This window comes from Macrobrachium rosenbergii, chromosome 8 (assembly GCF_040412425.1).
Source record: "Macrobrachium rosenbergii isolate ZJJX-2024 chromosome 8, ASM4041242v1, whole genome shotgun sequence".
Lineage (NCBI taxonomy): Eukaryota > Metazoa > Arthropoda > Malacostraca > Decapoda > Palaemonidae > Macrobrachium > Macrobrachium rosenbergii.
Genome location: NC_089748.1, coordinates 34,636,040 through 34,659,604, shown reverse-complemented (window position 1 = coordinate 34,659,604; position 23,565 = coordinate 34,636,040). Strand labels below are relative to the sequence as shown.

General features: G+C 34.2%; 1 protein-coding gene across 40 annotated transcripts in view; it reads right to left on the bottom strand.

Moving 5' to 3' along the window:
- LOC136840690 (nucleolar protein dao-5-like) overlaps positions 1-23,565 on the bottom strand; it is a 1,019,029-nt gene that overhangs the window by 607,319 nt on the left and 388,145 nt on the right. For 37 of the 40 annotated variants that reach the window (XM_067107446.1, XM_067107459.1, XM_067107461.1 and 34 more), the window contains exon 3: positions 13,488-13,523. The exons of the other annotated variants lie outside the window; for them this stretch is intronic. In XM_067107446.1, the coding sequence (XP_066963547.1) occupies positions 13,488-13,523 (36 nt within the window). The remainder of the gene's footprint in view (positions 1-13,487; positions 13,524-23,565) is intronic. 40 annotated transcript variants of the gene reach the window in all.

Genomic DNA, 23,565 nt, shown 5'->3' with positions numbered 1-23,565 from the left:
AATGTCCAAGAACCACAGTGCCAACTCGAGAGAGGAACCACGCAGCCACTTATATAAACAGGATGCAAATTCCTGAGATGTATGCTAGTATTGCACCAGCCCCGGTTTTTTTTTTTGCCTTGCCTCTAGGTTTAGGTTAGGTTAGATTAGGTTGGTTAGGTTAGGCTGGGTTAGGTTAGGTTAGGTTGGTCAGGTTAGGTTGGGTTAGGTTGGTTAAGTTAGGATGGTTAGGTTAGGTTAGGTTGGGTTGGGTTAGGTTAGGTTAGATTGGTTAGGTTAGGTTAGGTTAGGTTGGTTAGGTTAGGTTGGGTTAGGTTACGTTAGGTTAGGTTGGTCAGGTTAGGTTGGGTTAGGTTAGGTTGGTTAGGTTAGGTTGGTCAGGTTAGGTTGGGTTAGGTTAGGTTGGTTAGGTTAGGTTGGTCAGGTTAGGTTGGGTTAGGTTAGGTCAGGCTAGGTTGGGTGAAGTTAGTTTAGGTTGGTCAGGTCAGGTTAGGTTAGGTTACATTAGTACCTCCATAGTAATTTGGGTGTGGGAAAAATAATGAGATTATTTTCAAGAAAATTCTATGGTTAGTTTTTAAGATATGGCGTCCAGCTTTTTTCGGGGAAAGGTCCCGGTACTCGGTTAATGGGATACCTTCCTGGAATTATTTTTATACTCATTTCTCCGGGATCTCTACCTTAATTTTCTTATTTTCTTCAAGGGCCAACTGAGAATCATCTTACCACTAATTCCTGGAAATGGTGAAAATGCAATTTAAATTTATATTCAAATTTCTTCGTGAAAACTTGCCAATTTCGCGGTAAGGGAAGTGGAGATTTTACACTGATAAATGGGGCTTCTATTATCGATGGTAGATTGGAACAGGTTTCTGCTCTTACCAACAGCTGGTGATAAAATGAGGCACTTCCGTGCATAAGAACTGTATGACTGGTTACAGATTGTTACAGATTAACTCTATATTCATTTGAAAAATAAAACAATTATCACCAAATCCTTAAAACGTCATTCCGGGGAAACACAAATCGTCTCAATGAAAATTCAGAATTCAGAACGAAGTAGGAAGTCGAAATAAGCAGTCAATCTGAGTCAAATAACCACCTTGACAGAATTACTGACAATATCTGCGTAACAGAAATTCACAGACATCCACAGTTACCTGTTAGTCAAGAGATGAGATTGGGACACGAAACACAAAGCGCATTTTGCGAAAAATATTAAATTTAATAATAATAATAATAATAATAATAATAATAATAATAATAATAATAACAATGAGTATTGTTGAAAGTTAACAAAGTGGATGCAGTACAATGCACAATCCAGATAAACGAGATAAAATAATAAAAAAGGATAATTGGCAATAACCACACAGCTGCTGAAGTGGAGGCAAAAATAGTAATAAATTATAATAATGTTAATGACAGTACTAATATTGAGATAGTAGTAGAAATATTAAAAATGATAACAATTAGAAACAGATCACATACAACTGAATTCCAGTTAGGGATCTTAGGCGGTTACAAAAGTCAGGTCTACAAGACTACATCCGAAAATTGAAAATAGCAAAACTCTGTAATGATAATCTGCTCACCGCAATTTGTTCAATACAATCTTCTCTGGCTATTAGATCAAGAATTTAGTTAATTTTAATTCTAAAATTAAAGAAAAATGCACAAAACTTAAAAAAACAAGGCCTAAATTAGATATGAAAAATTTAAAAAATAAAAGATTGCATGTTGCAGTTGTCACGTGAATTCTTAGCAAATATATGAAGATTATATATTTTACTGAAACAAATAAACAACTACGGGGCTCAGATATACTATTTTGGCTCTTTTAAAAATGCTATACAATAATAATAATAATAATAATAATAATAATAATAATAATAATAATAATAATAATAATAATAATAATAATAATAATGCATACGCGTCAAAGAAAGAGAGAGCAAACTGTACAATTCTAAATCACTCACCATAAAAAAAATATCCGCAGGTTGAAAATATAATTGTATACGAGTTAATGAAATATATATATATATTTTTTTTTCATAAATCATGAACCAAACGAAAATGAATATATTCAATTATAGGCGGAAGGCATTTTGCATTCCGCCTAAGAATCTATCATGAATAGAATATGTATATGTTGCAGGCAGATAGTGAAACCAGGAATTTTCCGAACAGCCTGAAATTCCAGGCAGATCGCGAAATGCACCTAGGGACATTTGAGGCCCTCCCCCACCCAGGGGCTAGTACTAAACACGACGAAACATTGATTCAACTACAATTTTTCGCCGTGTTTAGCACTAGCCCATGGGGGGTCAAATGTATTTTGCTGTGTTTTGTACTAGTTCCCCTGGGGTCAAAATGTCATGCATTTTGCCGTGTTTAGTACTAGCCCATGAGTGTCAAATGTATTTCGCCGTGTTTAGTACTAACCCCAGGGGGGGTCAAATGTATTTTGCCGTGTTAAGTACTAGCCCCTGGGGTCAAATGTATTTTGCCGTGTTTAGTACTAGCCCCTGGGGGTCAAATGTATTTTGCCGTCTTTAGCACTAGCCCCTAGGGGGTCAAATGTATTTTTAGCCACGTTTAGTACTAGCCCTTGGGGGATCAAATGTATTTTGCCATGTTTAGTACTAGCCCCTGGGGGTCAAATGCATTTTGCCATGTTTAGTACTAGCCCCTGGTGGGGGTCAAATGTATTTTGCCGTGTTTAGTACTAGCCCCTGGGGGTCAAATGTATTTTGCTGTGTTTAGTACTAGCCCCTGGAGGATCAAATGTCCCTAAGTGCATTTTGCTATCTGCCTGTAACATATGTATCTCAGGAGAGGTAGTGACAATTTAGCAAAGGATAATAATAATTTTATTTTGAAACCTTGAGGTTCTCTTTAGCCATTGCTAAGGATCTAGTTGTTGCAGATGAGAAAGAAAACGATCATGAAAAAGACTGTAATTTAAAAAAAAAAAGTAAATATTCCAGTTTTCTGTACAGCCGCGGCCCATGAAACTCAGCCACTGTCTGGTGGTGGACTCAGCCACGGCCCATGAAATTCTTAGCCGCGGCCCATGAAACTCAGCCACGGTCCGGTGGTGGCCTGTTTTGTTGGTACCCATAGCGGTGCCAGAAGCACGATTATGGCTAACTTTAACCTTAAATAAAATTAAAAAACAAAACTACTTCGGTTAGAGGGCTGCAATTTGGATGTTTGATGACTGGAGGGTGGATGATCAACATACCAATTTGCAGCCCTCTAGCCTCAGTAGCTTTTAAGATCTGAGGGGTCGGAAAAAGTGCGGACGGACAGACAAAGCCGTCACAATAGTTTTCTTTAACAGAAAACGAAAGATGGCACAGAATGTTTCATTCATCCACTTCAAACACATAACTCTGGGAAACCAAAGGTAACCAGTCACTTACCTGAACGTAATACTTTCCAGGAATTATTTTCATGCTCGCCTCTACAAAATGGTCATTTTCTTCCACAGTCAACTCAGAATTGTCTCACCGTGAATTCTTGTGAGACAATACAATTTTAAACTGAATATAGCGTTCAGGTCAAAGGTCAAGCACTGGTACCTATGAGGTCATTCAGCGCTGAAACGGAAATTGACAGTGAAAGGTTTGAAAGGCGTAACAGGAGAAAACCTCAATTGTTAGGAGAGGGTGGAAGAAAGTAAGATGGAAGAAAGAGAATATGAAAGGAGGTACAGTAAAAGGAACGAGAGGGGCTGTAGCCAGGGGCCTAAGGAAGGCACGCCGCTGCAAAGAACCTTAAGTAATGCCGACAGTGCATTACTAACCCCCTACGAGGCAAAGCACTTGTAAATTTACTTTCTAATTTCTTAGTGAAATTCATCAAAATCTCAATAAGGGGAATGGGGATTTTTAACTGATAAATGGGGCTTCTTTTGTTGATGACAGATTGAAACAGGCTTCTGTTCGTTCGAAGAACTAATAACAAACTGAGGAACTTCAGTGTGCAAAAGCTGTGCAATTGGCTGAAGATTCATTTTTTGTTTTATATTTTGGAAAAAAAAAAATATCACCACATCCTTACAACTTCATTGCGGGGCCAAACATCATTTCAATAAAAGTTCAGAATTCATACACGAAGTATAAAAAAGCAATAACCAGGCAATCTGAGTCAAATAGCAACTGTCATGGAATCACTGACAATGTCTGCGTAACAGAAAATTCTCGAAGGTCGACAGTTACCTGCCAGTCACGGGATAAGACTGGAACACGAAACAAGTAAAAAATGCGCCCAAGTTTCTTCGGCGCAATGGAGTTTTCTGTACAGCCGACTAAACTTATAATCAAGACCAACGAAAATAGATCAATCTTTCGGTGGTCTCGGTATAATACCGCATGAGTCGCGGCCTATGAAACTTTAACCACGGTCTGGAGGTGGTCTATCCTATATCGTTGCCAGAAGCACGATTATGGCTAACTTTAACCTTAAATAAAATCAAAACTACTGAGGCTAGAAGGCTGCAATTTGGTATGTTTGATGACTGGAGGGTGGATGATCAACATACCAATTTGCAGCCCTCTAGCCTCAATAGTTTTTAAGATCTGAGGCGGACAGAAAAACTGCGGACAGAAAAAAGTGCGGACAGAATAAAGTGCGGACGAACAGACAAAACCGGCACAGTAGTTTTCTTTTACAGAAAACTAAAAGTACATTTTACATAAAATAACAGAACACTGATTAATCTACAAACTGTAATTGATAAAACACACTCTTCCTTTGGCTATCAGTTCGAATGAAAATGAACCCATTTTGAATGCTGAAGGAAATAAAAATTCATAAGACTTATAAAACCGGTCTAATTTAAGATTTTTCGAAAAAATAAACAAAAAATAATTCCTTGCGTGTGGCGGTTGTCACGTGAATTCTGCTCATAAATATGAAGATGTGCCGACGCAGAGAAAAACAATTTCTATATTTTACAGAAACAAATAAATAACTACGGGTCTCAGGCAAATTTATTTGGCTCTTATAAGCACGCTACATACAATAATAATAATAATAATAATAATAATAATAATAATAATAATAATAATAATAATAATAATAATAATAATAATAATAATTAAGTGTACGCGCGACAGAAAAAAAAAACTTTTTCGCCTATAAATCACTCGCCATGAAAATAAAAAAAAATTCACACGTTGCAAATATAATTGTATACGGGTTAGTGAAATAAATAATTTTTTTTTTCATAAGTCATGAACCGTAGGAAATTGAGCGAATCCAATTATAAGTGGAAATTATTTTGCGTTCCGCTTGAGAATTTATCATGAATATGTATACACACACATATATACTTATATGTATATATATACATATATATATATATATATATATATATATATATATATATATATATATATATATATATATATATATATATATATATATATATACATACATATATATATATAAATTTATCTCAGCAAAGGGAGTGAAAATTTTGCAAAGGATAAAACTATTTTTTATTTTGAAAACTTGGAATTTTTTTCTAAACCATTATAACCTCAGCCGCAATCCAACCACACACATGTGTATGAATGTGTGTAAAATCAACTCATCAGTCCTCTTTCAAATTCTGCTGCCATTTTACCTTGGGAATTTGAATTTTGTCAGTTGCTTACGTAAACTCACTGAGCAACGCAAAAATGTTACAAGAAATAAATAAATGTTACTGGTAGTATTCATAATAAGCGGTACATCATACAGACATACACAGAGAGAGAGAGAGAGAGAGAGAGAGAGAGAGAGAGAGAGAGAGAGAGAGAGAGAGAGAGAGAGAGAGCACCCAACAGAATTTCCAGGTTTCAGTTTGTTGGAAGGGACTGAAACAACTTATTTATTTCGAGTATTCAAATCACGGCGAATATCTCTGAAGTTCACGTCCTCCGGAATTACATATCTTTTTTTTTAACAGAGAATTATTTTAAAATATAGCGAATTACTGCCGAAGCTGCAAGATTATTCCGATCCTGTACTCGGTCGAGCTCACCGACTTTAGTTGCAGGTGAAAACAGGTTGTAGGTTATTTCCTTTATTTTTTTATTCTTTTTAATATCTACTATGTTATTTAATTTATTTAACGACTCTTCATATGGTTGATGAAGTTGGAAGGTGGTAAAGGTTTAAAATTGCCTTTATGGAATTTTCAACGCGTGATTTTCTGGTGTCATACTGAGCAGAACAGAATGCAGAATTTAGGCCAAAGGCCAAGCGCTGGGACCTATCAGGTCATTCAGCGCTGAAACGGAAATTGACAGTAAAAGGTTTGTAAAGGTGTAACAGGAGGAAAACTTCGCAGTTAGGAGAGGGTTGAGGAAAGTAAGATGGAAGAATGAGAATATGAACGGAGGTACAGTAAAAGGAATGAAAGGAGTTGCAGCTAGGGGCCGAAGGGACGCTGCTAAGTAATGCCTACAGTACACCCCCTACGGGACTGGTGTCCTACTGATGCAAATATATACGAAATAATTTTCATTGCTCTTCTACTAATAAGAGAATAAGAAAAAATTTTTTTTTTTTTTTAGGTCGTCTAGATCAAGCACGTACGCACAGACACTCGAGTCCAGTGGTCCCAACATCGATCCCGTACGTGGGAAACGTTGTACTCTGGTTTCAAAATATTTTATTGTGCCTTTTTTACCCTGAGCAATGAATTAGGTACCCAGTGTACGTGGTCAACTGCGGGGTTCGTAGCCAAGTTGGAAAGGGGCCTCAAAAACTTGCTGAAAACCGAAGACTACCACCATATATATATATATATATATATATATATATATATATATATATATATATATATATATATATATATATATATATATATATATATATATATATATATATATATATATATATATATATATATATACATATATACTCATAAAACTTGAATGCTTTTATTTCATTCATACCATCCTTCGAAGAAGGCCGCCAACAGTTTATAAAAAAGTATAAAGAATACACTGATATGCTTGCGACCATCTACCCTTTATACTGCAGTGTCTGAATTGTTCCTACTGGCATTAGCATACATATGAGAGAACACAATACACCCGTTGCTAACGAAGACGTGAGACAACTGGGAATTTCGTATCATGGGCGTGATAAGTACTCGGCTAATTAAGGCGTGCATGTGCATTATAAACATGCAAACATCCGTCTTAAAAATTCAATTGGGGGGAAAGCGCTCGATTCTCACGAATGATTTTGGACTTGTTTCAAGATTGACAGTCCCTTAGACTTGATTCAAGATTGACAGTCCCTTATACTTGATTCAAGACTGACAGTCTCTTAGACTTGATTCAAGATTGACAGTCCCTCAGACTTGATTCAAGATTGACAGTCCCTTAGACTTGATTCAAGATTGGCATTCCCTTAGATTTGATTCAAGATTGACAGTCCCTTGATTCTTGATTCCCTTAGACTTGAAAGACTCCCCTTACATTTGATTCAAGATTGACAATCCCAGACTTGATTGAAGATTGACAGTCCCTTGATTGATTCAAGATTGATTCCCTTGGATTTGATTTAAGATTGACGGTCCCTTAGACTTGATTCAAGATTGACAGTCTCTTACACTTGATTTAAGATTGACAGTCCCTTAGACTTGATTCAAGATTGACAGTCTCTTACACTTGATTCAAGACTGACGGTCCCTTAGACTTAATTCAAGACTGACAGTCCCTTAGACTGGATTAAAGACTGACAGTCCCTTGGACTTGATTCAGGATTGACAGTCCATTTGATTCAAGACTGGCAGTCCCTTAGACTGGATTAAAGACTGACAGTCCCTTGGACTTGATTTAAGGCTGACAGTCCATTCAAGACTGACATTCTTTTAGACTAGATTTAAGATTGACAGTCCCTTAAACTTGACTACAGACTGACAGTCCCCTAGACTAAAAACAAGACTGACAGTCTCTACAGTAAGCTGTAGGAACTTTCCATCCTTTCCCTAACTCATAAACTTCTACCCTTCAAGGAGCTGGTCCATCGCCTACCTAAGGCTTTAGCCCCCAAACTTTCCCTACCGTCATGACCTTATTCTCGTCGGCACTGAGTACGTAAAGGTCTTATGCGCGCCCTCTATAAAAATGAAAAATATATAAAGAAGAATAAAAAAAAAGAGACCATTTATTGTTAAATGGGCTCTACCCACGGAACGAGGGCCATTCCCAAAGTTTTCGTCCTCGGGGAGAAAAAACGGACCATAAAAGTTTTTGGTGTGACTCCATAGAGCAACCACAAACGTGCCCTACACAAAAGGGGACTTTTTTTTTGTACCTACTATACAGCAGGGGAGGCCCTTAGGATTCCACTGGGTGTAAGCAGACTCTCAAAACGGATATAAAACATAATTGAGTATCTGTTAAAGTATTAACCCCCATAGAATTCCAAGAAGATACGGCCAACACACGCTGCCATTTCTCCTCCTTAATCCACGACTAGCGAGTGGATCACTAAATTCAACTGGGGCCAGAGACAGCACAGGTGACATAACACACTACAGGAGCATCCAAAATCAACCACAGACGAACAGCTGGATACCATTTATGGCATGGTTTCGGAGGACATTCAAGTGAATGCCCAACAGACAGTCAAGACCGCGGGTGTCAGTCGCTGCCTCACTGCTAACTTCTGTGACAGACATCAATCGATCAGCAAATTGTCAACTAGACCGATGCTATGACTGCCGACAACAACTCAAGAGCTGACGTGTGTGGAAACTTCCTGGACAATAATTTCGACTTTATACATGAGAACCAAAGCGTGTCATTCACTATGGTTCTTCCCGTGACAAAAAAAGAAAAATCAACACAGCTGTTACCTGTCAGTATGGTGATGCCCTCTGTGTTTTTGGGATTCGAGGGTGTTAGCATGACAGACTACTAGCAAAAGGGTAATTAATTTAAGGGGCTGATAACGAATCAAAACCGAGACAGATTATGACTAAAAAAAAAAAAAGAAAAAAAATGCGTCGAAGTTTCTTCGACGCAATCGAGTTTTCTGTACAGCCGCTACAGCGTATAATCAAGGCCACCGAAAACAGATCTATCTTTCGGTGGTCTCGGTATAATGCTGTATGAGCCGCAGCCCATGATACTTTAACCACGGCCCGGTGGTGGCCTATCCTATATCGTTGCCTGAAGCACGATTATGGCTAACTTTAACCTTAAATAAGATAAAAACTACTGAGGCTAGAGGGTTGCAATTTGGTATGTATGATGATTGGAGAGTGGATGATCAACATACTAATTTGCAGCCCTCTAGCCTCAGTAGTTTTTCAGAACTGAGAGCGGACAGTAAAAAGTGCGGACAGAGCAAAGTGCGGACGGAGGGACAAACCCGGCACAATAGTTTTCTTTTACAGAAAACTAAAAAGTAGAAAATATACCCAAAGAGGACCTTTTGCGCCAAGACTATGGCCTGTCCTTACCAGCGCAGGCGTCACTTGCAACTGTCGCATAAACAGAACTAGCGCAACCTGGCTTCGACAAGCTTCCTAAACTCGAAACCTACGTACACTGTCAGCATTCTGGGACTAAGAAAGAAGCCAGCCACGCAGTGGACGAGTCTCTGGAGGCCCGGGATGCAACCTCACTCCTCGATGAGTTTGCAACGCTTGAAAATCTGTGGTCTAGAACTCCACCTCCTGTAATGCTTACTGGGTAAGGCCGAGAATGACTGTGGATGACATTTTTAGTACGTGACCCTGATTTATACATACGCACGCATCTCAGATACGTGCGCATGCGCGCTGATACCCTGTTGTTGGATTTATTCGACGAATAAATAGTAAACCTATGGAATGGGGTTGTATTCACATACGCAAACATACGCATTATGCCTTTGAATGGTAACGATGTGTCTGAACAGTACAAGAACATATAAATTTACACATTATAAAAGTGACGATATATTTTAATATAATGTGTGTGTGTATATATATATATATATATATATATATATATATATATATATATATATATATATATATATATATATATAATATATATATATATACACACACACACACACACACATTATAAAGTGACGATATATTTAATAAAATGTGTATATATATATATATTATACATACATACATATTTATACATATATATACAAACATCATATACATACAGTATATTGTACATTATAAAAAATCCCAAGCGAAAAATAAGGGATTTATCACCTTTCATTTTCCGGTTTTCGAGTAAAACGCAACTTGTGCTTTTCTTAAGAACTAAGATGACCATATAAATTTCTTAGAGAGAGAGAGAGAGAGAGAGAGAGAGAGAGAGAGAGAGAGAGAGAGAGAGAGAGAGAGAGAGAGAGAGAGGTGAAATTTGGGCAACCGGGAAACAGACTTAAAGAGACATCACAAATAGTAATAGTACAAAAATTAGACAACTACAATTTTCCTTACTGTTTGGAGAGCTACTAGATACAGTGATAACTACTAATTCAACTAATTTAGACGGTTACTACTAGTTATGTGACAGTTACAAAAATAATATAATTTAGATGGTTGCTAGTTATGTGATAGTTACAATAAAATAATATAATCTGGACAGCTACTAGTTATGTGACAGTTACAAAAAATAATATAATTTAGACGGCTACTAGTTAAGTGATAGTTACAAAATAATATAATTTAGACGACTACCAGTTATGTGAGTTACAAAAATAATATCTGGACGGCTACTAGTTATGTGACAGTCACAAAAATAATATAATTTAGACGGCTACTAGTTAAGTGACAGTTACAAAAATAATATAATCTGGACGGCTACTAGTTATGTTACAGTTACCAAAATAATATAATCTGGACAGCTACTAGTTATGCGACAGTCACAAAAATAATATAATCTGGACGGCTACTAGTTATGTGACAGTCGCAAAAATAATATAATCTGGACGGCTACTAGTTATGTGACAGTTACCAAAATAATGTAATCTGGACGGCTACTAATTTAGTTATGTGACAGTTACCAAAATAAAAATAATCTGGACGGCTACTAGTTATGCGACAGTTACAAAAATAATATAATCTGACGGCTACTAGATATGCTTACAAAAATAATATAATCTGGACGTTATGTGACAGTCACAAAATAATAATGTAATATTAATATAAAATAATATAATCTGGACGGCTACTAGTTATATGACAGTTACAAAAATAACATAATTTAGACGGCTACTATTTATGCGACAGTTACAAAAATAATATAATCTAGATGGCTAATAGTTATGTGTCACAAAAAATAATATAATTAACAATATTAATATAAAATAACATAATCTGGACGGCTACTAGTTATGTGACAGTTACAAAAATAATATAATTTAGACGGCTACTACTTATATGAATTACAAAAATAATATAATCTGGACGGCTACTAGTTATGTGACAGTTACAAAAATAATATAATTTAGAAGGCTACTACTTATTTGAGTTACAAAAATAATATAATCTGGACGGCTACTAATCACGTGATAACATCTTATACATTAATAACCACAACATCAAGAACAATGATGATAACTGAAAACCAACACTAAGAATGAGGGGCTAAGAATACCCAAGGGTGACACTACAATAAAGATATTGGGGAGGGCACAGAAGGGTATATTTCCACTTAACAACAATCAAGTTCAAGGTCACAGGGTTATATCAACAAGTGAAGGGGGGCATTACTTTAGACTGGGATACAGGGTGAGACAAAAAGTATACAGCTCAAAGCCTTGTAGAGGTATGCGAGTGTGTGTGAGTGCTCTTTCGGACGCTCGTTCAGGGCACATCAAGGGGTCCACAACTCATGCTTTACATATAAAAGATCATATTCCGTCGTACAACGTTTGCTTTGACACAGATGCGTTCATTTCATTAAGGTTTGTAAAGTAAGAGTGTGTGTGTGTGTGTGTATACACATATACATATATATACAGTATATACGTATATATATAATATATTTATACATATATACATATATATATATAAATATAAATATATATATATATAATATATATTTATATAAATATATATATATACATACATTATACATATATTTACATATATATTTATATATATATATATATATATATATATATATATATATATATATATATACATATATACATAGGAAGAGGGAGATAAAGTTAGAAACTCAGACATGGACCATAAAGAATCCTCAATTTTTGATGGGGCCTATAGTAGTGTACTATACATTGTTTGGTAAGTAATAAAAAAATAAGCCCCAGAGAAGAACCTCACTTATCTGGCCAGTTTTAACAATATCCAAAATGAGCAAAGTCTCAAACGTAGTAATTATTGGAGGGGAAAATTTAACTGGCTCTGCTATCCACTTGGGCAGAATAGTTGGTGTCCACAGATTCAAAATTACAGTAAGATAACATGGCTGGAATCACCTTGCTTAGAGCATTACTTTTATTATCTCGATAAATAAATGGTTCATCTTATTTTTTTTATAGTAAGTACTTTTCGTGACTTAGTTCTCTTTCTCTTAAAATGATAAAAGCAACAAACAGTTTAATATGTTTCTTTTTATCTAAACGAAGAGTAACCAGTGAAAGTGGTCAATAAAATTAAATGTTTGTATATATATATATATATATATATATATATATATATATATATATATATATATATATATATATATATATATACATATTTATGTGTGTGTTTGTTCATACAGAATGGGAATGTAAACTGAACATATAAAAATGTATGGAAGCAATTATACTAGTTTCTATCTTGTCAATGATAATGAAGCTTTAAAATTGCAAATGAGGAGAAGTTAAATAAAATTTTCCTTATAAAAACATAAATATATATCATACATTATAAATTATGTATATTTATGCATGTGTATATGTGTGTATATATATACAGTATATATATATGTATATATTATATATATATATATACTGTATAAGTATACAAAGTATGGCTAACTCATTGTTACAAGAACGGCTTAATGTAATGTATATTCCCATTTCACTCCTTCGCTGAATGAACTAAGTATCTCCACATCAAAACAGTTAACTATGAACGATCAATCACCATTTCAGGTTAAATGCATCTGACTTCATTTTGGGCGTCGAGTCAGGAAGCCTCATATGTGCCCCGAACAAGACAGCGGCGGGCCACCACGCGCGCATATCCACACCAAGACAAACAAGCTCTGAACTGTATACCTCTTCATTGCAAATCTACCACAAAGGGTCCTAAGTGTACCATCACTACTACCACCAACAGCTATAAAACCTCACTAGTGACAACTATTTATATATATATATAAATCTTCATCATCATCCTCATCATCATCATCATCATCATCATCATCATCATCATCATCATCAATATGAATATCAATCAATCAATCACCATCCTTATTACTATGGTCGTAACTCACCCGATCTGAGCCCTGCTGCTGGTCTTGTTGTCTCACCTGAAAAGAGGAAGAAGAGGAGTCTTTGTTTACATCCGATTCGTGACGTCATCATGACTTACGACAAGGACTACGAATGAATTAATGAATGGATATGGAATTGAGGTCGAATGCCAAGTGCTGAGGCCAATGAATCCATCCAGCGCTGCAAAGGAAAATTGACGGAAAAAAATAAAGCACTGATTTCCAAAGCTAAATATCTGTTAGCTGTAAATGAAGTGACTACTGCTAATGTTTTCCAGTGACAATCTATCTCTGTAAATTTAATGTACTGTGGAGACGATTTACCTAAAAAAAAATTACCATAATATATAAACTGCAATTATTTTACCCTGATAACTTTTATAATGCAAGATGTTTACCTCTCATATAACGACATATGTTTCTCTTATACCAACATATGTTTATTAACTTCATACCAGCAGCATTTATTATTATTATTATTATTATTATTATTATTATTATTATTATTATTATTATTATTATTATTATTATTACTACTACTGGAGAAACAAATATTATTAATGCTATTATTATTATTATTATTATTATTATTATTATTATTATTATTATTATTGAAGAAACAAATCCGAAACAATTATTATTATTATTATTATTATTATTTATTATTATTATTATTATTGAAAGAAATCCTGCAGCTGCATTGATATAGAGTCTTCTCTATTTTAAAACAGAGAAGACTCTATGCAAGATCAATGCAGCTGATGCAGCCATTTCTTTTCAGTAGTTGCCTAAAAGAGGATTCTTGCCAGTATATTATTATTATTATTATTATTATTATTATTATTATTATTATTATTATTATTATTATTATTATTATTGGAGAAACAAATCCACACTTATGTATGTGTGACTCATGCTACTATGATTATTATTATTATTATTATTATTATTATTATTATTATTATTATTATTATTATTATTATCATTATCATTATTATTATTATTACAAGCCAACCTGCAATCCCAGATGCTAAACGATGCTGCTACAAGCCCCAGGCCCCAAAAGGGAGAACCCATCCCAAGACGGCAACAGAAACTGAGACTCAGAAGAGATATGGCAAAGAGATTAGAGAAATGGTGAATAAGAGGGTGAAAAGAATTTAAAAAATTAAATAAAAAAATAATTGGATCTTTGAAAATAAACCCCGATAAAATCTGACGTCAATGCTCGAGAAAATTGTGTATTCCTTGCATATTAAAAAGCTGTAGATGAAAGAGATTAGATAAAGGATAAATAAGAAGGTGAAAAGAATTAACAAAAAAATAAAAAATTGGATTTTTTAAAATGAACCCCATAAAACTTGAAAATTGTGTCTACTCCCCGCATATTAAAAGACTGTAGACGAAAGAGATTAAATAAAGGGTAAATGCGACGGTGAATAGAATTAAAAACATAAAATTTTAAAATTGAATCTTTGAAAATAAACCCCATAAAATTTGATGCAAATGGAAATGAAAATTGTGTGTATTCCTTCCGTATTAAATGGCAATTGAATTAAGCTGAAACGATATACTTTTGTTATTAGAGAATTATTTTGTTATGTTTTTAGTGAAATCCTCTATAGCTAAAACCAGATATATTTTGTCATTTTTTTAAAAGTAAAATCCTCTATAACCAAACCAAGTGAAAATGCACAATAATCTAAAAAAAAAAAAAAAAAAAAATCCTGTTAAAGCTAAGAAAGATTAATACTTTCCATTACAGTTAACGCTTTACTTTTCTAAAAATAAAAGAAATAAAATACTTCCATAAAAAATTTGGATGAAAGGGATAAAACAACATTTGCGGAGAACACTACTACCGATAAAAACAAGATAAAATAAAACAGAGAAAAAGGATCGCCCTTGACGTAAAACATTAGCAAAAAGAATAACAGCGCCGAGTTAAGCACGTTTTAAATCACGCCGTCTTATCGCGTACACGAGATTGCTAAACAAATATCATTTCGCTGGGCAAGAGCTGTTTGTTCCCATCTTGCGCTCAGCACCGCCTGCCAAGAGATGACAGTGAAGGTGGGTAGTATCAAAATGAAATCAAATATATTTAGGTTGGGTATAAGGGTCGTACAAAAATGAAAAATGTTTACGATGGATAGTATAAAAATGAATATGTTTACGATGGATAGTATAAAAATGAAATATATTTAAGATGGGTATTTCAAGATTTGCAATATAAAAATTAAATATATTAAAGATGAGTAGTATAAAAATGAAATATGTTTACGATGGATAGTATAAAAATGAAATATATTAAAGATGGGTAGTATAAAAATGAAATATATTTAAGATGGGTAGTATAAAATGGAATATGTTCAAGATTTGCAATATAAAAATTAAATATATTAAAGATGGGTAGTATAAAAATGAAAAATGTTTATGTTGGATAGTATAAAAATGAAATATATTAATGATGGGTAGTATAAAAATGAAATATATTTAAGATGGGTAGTATAAAATGGAATATGTTCAAGATTTGCAGTATAAAAATTAAATATATTAAAAGATGAATAGTACAAAAATGAAAAATGTTTACGATGGATAGTATAAAAATGAAATATGTTAATAATGGGTAGTATAAAAATGAAATATATTTAAGATGGGTAGTATAAAATGGAATATGTTCAAGATTTGCAGTATAAAAATTAAATATATTAAAGATGGGTAGTACAAAAATGAAATATGTTTACGATGGATAGTATAAAAATGAAATATATTTAAGATGGGTAGTATAAAATGGAAAATGAAATTTGCATTTAAAATTAAATATATTAAAGATGGGTAGTATAAAAATGGAATATGTTTAAGATTTTATAAAATAAAAAAAGATAGGTAATATAAAAAATCAAATATATTTAAGATGGGTAGTATAAAGATGAAATATGGTAGTATAAAAATAAAATATATTTAAGATATAAAAATTAAATATATTAAAGATGGTAGTATAAAACTGAAATATAAATATAAAAAGAAATAATTTAAGATGGGTAATATAAAAATGAAATATATTTAAGATGGGTACTATAAAATGGAATATGTATATTTAAGATTTGTATTATAAAAAATACTTAAAGATGAGTTGTATAAAAATTAAATACATTAAAGATTAAAAAAATGATGAATAGTTGTATAAAATGAAATATGTTTATTATAAAAATGGAATATATAAAGATGGGTAAAAAAATAAAATATAAATATATAAAAATGAAATAATGATGAGTAGTATAAAAATGAAATATATTTAAGATTTGTAGTAAAAAATGAAATATATTTCAGATTTGTAGTATAAAAATGAAATATATTAAAGATGGGTAGTATAAAAATAAAATATTTTAAGATGAGTAGTACAAAAATTAAATGAATTTAAAGCAGGTAGTATAAAAATGATATATATTAAAGATGGGTAGTATAAAAATGAAATATATTTAAAATTCATGGTATAAAAATGAAAAATATTTAAGATGGGTAGTATAAAAAAATTATTTAATGGATGTTTATATTTGATATGGGTATTATAACAATGAAATATATTAAAGATGGTACTATAAATATTAAATACATTAAAGATGGGTGGTATAAAAATGAAATATATTTAAGATTTGTAGTATAAAAATTAATTAAAGATGGGTAGTATAAAAAATTAAATTTTTATAAATTAAAGATGGGGTGGATAGTATAAAAATAAATATATATTATAAAAATGGATGTAGTATAAAAATGAAATATATTTTAAATCAGTAGTATAAAAATGAAATATATTTAAAAAATCAAATATTTTTAAATGGGTAGTATAAATTAAATGTATAAAGAATGAAACATATTTTAGAAAGATAGTATATAAAAGAAACATATTTAAATGGGTATAAAATGATACATATTTAAATGGGTATGAAAAAGAAATATTTTAAGATGGATAGTATAAAAATGAAATATATTTAAGATGGGTAGTATAAAAATTAAATATATTAAAGATGGGTAGTATAAAAATTAAATATATTAAAGATGGGTAGTATAAGAATTAAATATATTCAAGAAGTAGTATTATAAAATGCAAAATAATATTTAAGATTTGTAGTACAAAAATGAAACATATTTAAGATGGGTAGTATACAAAAGAAATATATTTTGGTTGGGTAATATAAAAATGAAATATATTTAAGATGAGTAGTATAAAAATTAAATATGTTTAAGATTTTTAGTATAAAAATTAAAAATATTAAAGATGGGTAGTATAAAAATTAAACATGTTTAAGATTTTTAGTATAAAAATGAAATATATTAAAGATGGGTGGTATAAAAATAAAATATATTTAAGATGAGTAGTATAAAAATTAAAAATAGTCAAGATTTTTAGTATAAAAATGAAATATATTTTAGATGGGTATATGGGTAATATAAAAATTAAAATTAAATATATTCAAGATGATATAAAAATTAAATATATTTAAGACAGGTATATGGGTGTTATAAAAATAAAATCAAAATATACTTACAATGAGCATATGGGTAGTATAAAAATGAAATATATCTAAGATGAGTATATGGGTATCATAAAAATTAAATATATTTACGATGGGTATACGGGTAGTATGAAATATAATGAAGACAGGTATACAGGTATTATAAAAATAAAATGTGTTTAAGATGAGTAAATAGCTAGTATAAAAATAAAAATGAAGCACATTTAAGATGAGTAGTAAAAAATAAATATACTTAAGATGGTCATATGAGGAGTATAAAAATAAAATTAAATATACGCAAGATAAAACATATTTAAGACGGGTATACGGAAAGTCTGAAAATAAAACGAAATTATGAAGTAAAAATAAAGTGTATACTTAAAGGTAATGACAAATTGAAAGCCCCAGTATTGTCAATAATACTTTATCAAACTATAAACAAAAATATCCCTGCACAGAGAATGAATCCAGAAAATAACATTATCTTTCAACAGGAAATCAATATAATCGCCATCGAGTCGTGACTATAAGTTGGGAAATTGTCTGGAAACCTGGCGAGAGAAGATTATGCTTCTTCAAAGAAACTGAAGAGAGAAATGTCGTAAGGGAATAAAAGCCATAACTGCTTCAATAAAACAATCGTATTTATATAAAGAAGATAAACAACATGACTACATTCAGGGTATCCAAGAAATGTGGAAGATAAAAATTGATAGGCATAACAGTAAGATAGGAATATGGGAGCCTTCTTGCATAACAGCAAGAAAAGGATTGGGATTCTTGCATAAGAGCATGAGAAGGATTTGGTTCTTGCACAACAGCATGAGAAGGATTTGGATTCTTGAATAAAAGCATGAGAAGGATTTGGATTCTTGAAAAAAAGCAAGAGAAGGATTCGGACTCCTGCATAACAGTAAGAGAGGAATTTGGGAGCCTTCTTGCATAACAGCAAGAGAAGGATTTGGATTCTTGCATAACAGCATGAGAAGGATTTGGATTCTTGCATAACAAAATGAGAAGGGTTTGGATTCTTGCATAACAGCATGAGAATGATTTGGGTTTTTTCATAACAGAAAGAGAAGGATTTGGATTCTTGCACAACAGCAAGAGAAGGATTTGGATTCTTGCACAACAGCAAGAGAAAGATTTGGACTCTTGCACAACAGCAAGAGAAGGATTTGGATTCTTGCACAACAGCAAGAGAAGGATTTGGATTCTTGCATAACACCAAGAAAAGGATTTGGATTCTTGCACAACAGCAAGAGAAGAATTTGGATTCTTGCACAACAGCAAGAGAAGGATTTGGATTCTTGCACAACACCAAGAGAAGGATTTAGATTCTTTGGATTCTTGCACAACAGGAAGAGAAGGATTTGGAGTCTTGCACAACAGCAACAGAAGGATTTGGATTCTTGCATAACAGCAAGCGTAGGATTTGGATTCTTGCACATTAGCAAGAGAAGGATTTAGGAGCCATCTCGGAGGTAACAGACGGCTCTCAAATCCTTCTCTTGCTGTTATGGTCATCAAAGTTTCCTCTGCTCACTTCCCTCCAAAATCCCCCATGAAGGCGGAGCTTTGTCTCCCTCCTTACTGCGTCAGCAGGTGAACTGCCTTAACGAGCAGGTACCTCTAAGATACGTCATCGCCTACGTAGTTAACCCAGGTGGGAAGGCGACTCCACCCCATTGGGTAGACTTTGTCTCCCCTTCTTAGCCTTGATCAAGAGAACAATATCCTGAATTAATCTTTATTTTGCGAAATTTTATCCATTTCAGCGAGAACAGGTTACAAAAGAGTACAAGCTTTTGCACGGGATGAAGTGTTCAGCTGGAAGAGTAAACAGTATGGAAATTGCGGCCTATTTTTCGACAGAGTAACGCAAATTCAAACATCGCTTTTAGAGAGAGAGAGAGAGAGAGAGAGAGAGAGAGAGAGAGAGAGAGAGAGAGATGATAATCTTCATTTGTGAATTTGTAAACGTGTGACAATATCCATGGATAATATCATACATAATAATAGGGATAAAACATTTTCCACACGCACAGAGAGAGAGAGAGAGAGAGAGAGAGAGAGAGAAAAAGATGATAATCTTCATTTGTGAATTTGTAAACTATGTGTGATAACATCCGAGGGTAATATTGTATATAATAGGGATTCAACGTATTACTGAGAGAGAGAGAGAGAGAGAGAGAGAGAGAGAGAGAGAGAGAGAGAGAGAGAGAGAGAGAGAATTCATTTACGTGTGACTGAGAGAGAGAGAGAGAGAGAGAGAGAGAGAGAGAGAGAGAGAGAGAGAGAGAGAGAATCTTCATTTACGTGTGACTTAGAGAGAGAGAGAGAGAGAGAGAGAGAGAGAGAGAGAGAGAGAGAGAGAGAGAGAGAGAGAGAGAGAATCTTTATTTACGTGTGACACTTATAGAGAGAGAGAAAGAGAGAGAGACTCTTCATTTACGTGTGAAACTTAGAGAGAGAGAGAGAGAGAGAGAATCTTCATTTACTTTTACAGAGAGAGAGAGAGAGAGAGAGAGAGAGAGAGAGAGAGAGAGAGAGAGAGAGAGAGAGAGAGAGAGAGAGAGAGAGAGAGACTTCAATTCCAAAAGGCACCTTTCGATTTAATGCATGTGAACAGCGGAGAGAAGCGGATTATTTTTCAAGCCGTTGTATCAATTTCATTCACTTGAAATTAGATAACTGTCTGAAAGTCCAAGGATCAGTAAGTCACTTATTAACTAATTACCGGATGCTGGTGAAGGATAATTGAATTTTTGTTGATCGTACTAAGCACTAAGATGGGGCGGGGCGGGGGCGGGGGGGGGGATTTAAGTCAAGTTTACAGAAATGACCAAAAGGACAATAATCTAAAACGAAAAAATAAATGACAAAAAAATGTAAAAAATGAGTTTTCTGTACAGCCGCTAAAACCGAAAATAGATCTATCTTTCGGTGGTTTCGGCATAATGCTGTATGAGCAGCGATCCATGAGACTTTAACCACGGCCCGTTGCTGGTGGCCTATCCTATATCGTTGTCAGAAGCACGACTATGGCTAACTTTAAGCTTAAATAAAATCAAAACTTATGAGGCTAGAGGGCTGCAATTTGGTATGTTTGATGATTGGAGGGTGGATGATCTACATACCATTTTGCAGCCCTCTAGCCTCAGTAGTTTTGAAGATCTGAGGGCGGACAGAAAAAAAGTGCGGAAAGAGTACAATGCGAACGGACAGACAAATCCATTTCAATAGTTTTCTTTTACAGAAAACTAATAAAAATGGTCAAATAATCTCCCTTCTTATTGGCACACCTCAGAAAGACGAGCGAAGATCAAGTTATATAACCGAACGGCGGGATAATCAAGTTACAAAATGACCTTTAGGAAAAGGTCAAGTGAGGTCAGGTGTCGACGACAGGGAGAGACAAAGAGATTCTCCTTAACGGAAATCTCCCCAAATGAAGCCAGAGATAAGAGACAAGGTGATTGTATATCATTATGTCCCTATTATCACCTATGGATTACCAATTGCCTTCAAAGGTAATGCCATACGCAACGGGAATTCAACATCCTGCTGGGGAGAGAGAGAGAGAGAGAGAGAAAGAGAAGAGAGAGAGAGAGAGAGAGAGAGAGAGAGAGAGAGAGAGAGAGAGAGAGAGAGAGAGATGATAATCTTAATTTGAGAATTTGTGTACGTGTGGTAATATCGAAGGGTAATATTATACATAATAATAGGGATTCAACGTATTACTGAGAGAGAGAGAGAGAGAGAGAGAGAGAGAGAGAGAGAGAGAGAGAGAGAGAGAGAGAATGATAATCTTCATTTAGGAATTTGTAAACTACTTATGGCAACATTCAAGGATGATATTATACATAATATGGATTCAACGTATTACTGAGAGAGAGAGAGAGAGAGAGAGAGAGAGAGAGAGAGAGAGAGAGAGAGAGAGAGAGAGAGAGAATCTTCGTTTGTGAATTTGTGAATTACTTGTGACTTAGAGAGAGAGAGAGAGAGAGAGAGAGAGAGAGAGAGAGAGAGAGAGAGAGAGAGAGAGAGAGAGAGTCTTCTTGAATTCTTGACTTAGAGAGAGAGAGAGAGAGAGAGAGAGAGAGAGAGAGAGAGAGAGAGAGAATCTTCATTCTTGAATTACGTTTGACTTAGAGAGAGAGAGAGAGAGAGAGAGAGAGAGAGAGAGAGAGAGAGAGAGAGAGAGAGAGAGAATCTTCATTCATGAGTTACGTTTGACTGAGCGAATCGCTTTCAGACAATTTCTGCTCTTGCTCGGAGTTAGGTGAAAGTTGACTACTGGTTTGCTGAAAAGGTCTAACAGCATCTCTTAACAGAAGACGTTATCAAAAAGAGAAATTGAAAAGCAGCAACGTCCTCGGGAAAGTGGAGGATTTTAAGCGAAATAATTTACAATAAATATTCAGCCTGCATTCCGTGTCTGAATCGCTGCACAGGCGGATAATAGGAAAACATGAACTAGTCCACGTTAGAAAATACTCAAGTCAGGTAATGTGTTAATGGAGGTTAAAGAGACTTATGTTTTTTCATTAAAATAAAAACTAGTAAAAAATGCCCCGTAGTTTCTTCGGCGCAATCGAGTATTATGCACAGCCGCTACACCGTATAATCAAGGCCACCGAAAGCAGATCTATCTTTAGGTGGTCTCGCTATAATGCTGTATGAGAGGCGGTCTATGAAGCTTTAACCAGGGCCCGGTGGTGGCCTATCCTATATCGTTGCCAGAAGCACAATCATGGCTAAATTTAACCTTAAATCAAATAAAAACTACTGAGGCTAGAGGGCTGCAATTTGGTATGTTTGATGACTGGAGGGTGGATGATCAACATACCAATTTGTAGCCCTCTAGCCTCAGTAGTTTTTAAGATCTGAGAGGAGGCAAAGATACCTCCAATTAACCACGTGTTCACCTTCGCCTATGGATACCAAATGAGTACATCAATTAAATATATCCAAAACAATCTCTCCCATACTTTCACTTGACCCGACCTAACACCTACCAACGACCAAAATTCTTCTCGAAGCAACATTCCAAACGCCAAAACGTTGAAATACCTGCACTAAGATTAAGACCGGTTAACCACAACAGATTCTCCCAGTGCTTCCCTGCCCCGATATGGTTGAAACTGTGCTTCCCCTTTGCAGAGCTGGAAATAGCGAGAGGAACGAGCGTCAAGTGGAATACAGAAGTTCCTGCTCGATTTCATGACCGTGTACAAGCGATGTCGATCGTGTTAAGCTGTGACCTAACCACCAGGTGCCGAAAAATGGTTTTCATTTTATCATTTCGTGATTGTGGGCAGAGAACGGTCGAGCCTAAATGGAATTAAGATAGGTAGATAGAATATAGAATTTAGGTCAAAGGACAAGCCCTGGGACCTATGAGGTCATTCAGCGCTGAAAGGGAAATTGACAGCAAGATGTTTTCAAAGGTGTCTCAGGAGGAAGACCTCGCAGCTGCACTATGAAACAATATTGGAGAGGGTGGAAAGTAACATGGAAGAAAGAGAATATGAACGGAGGTACAGTAAAAGGCATGA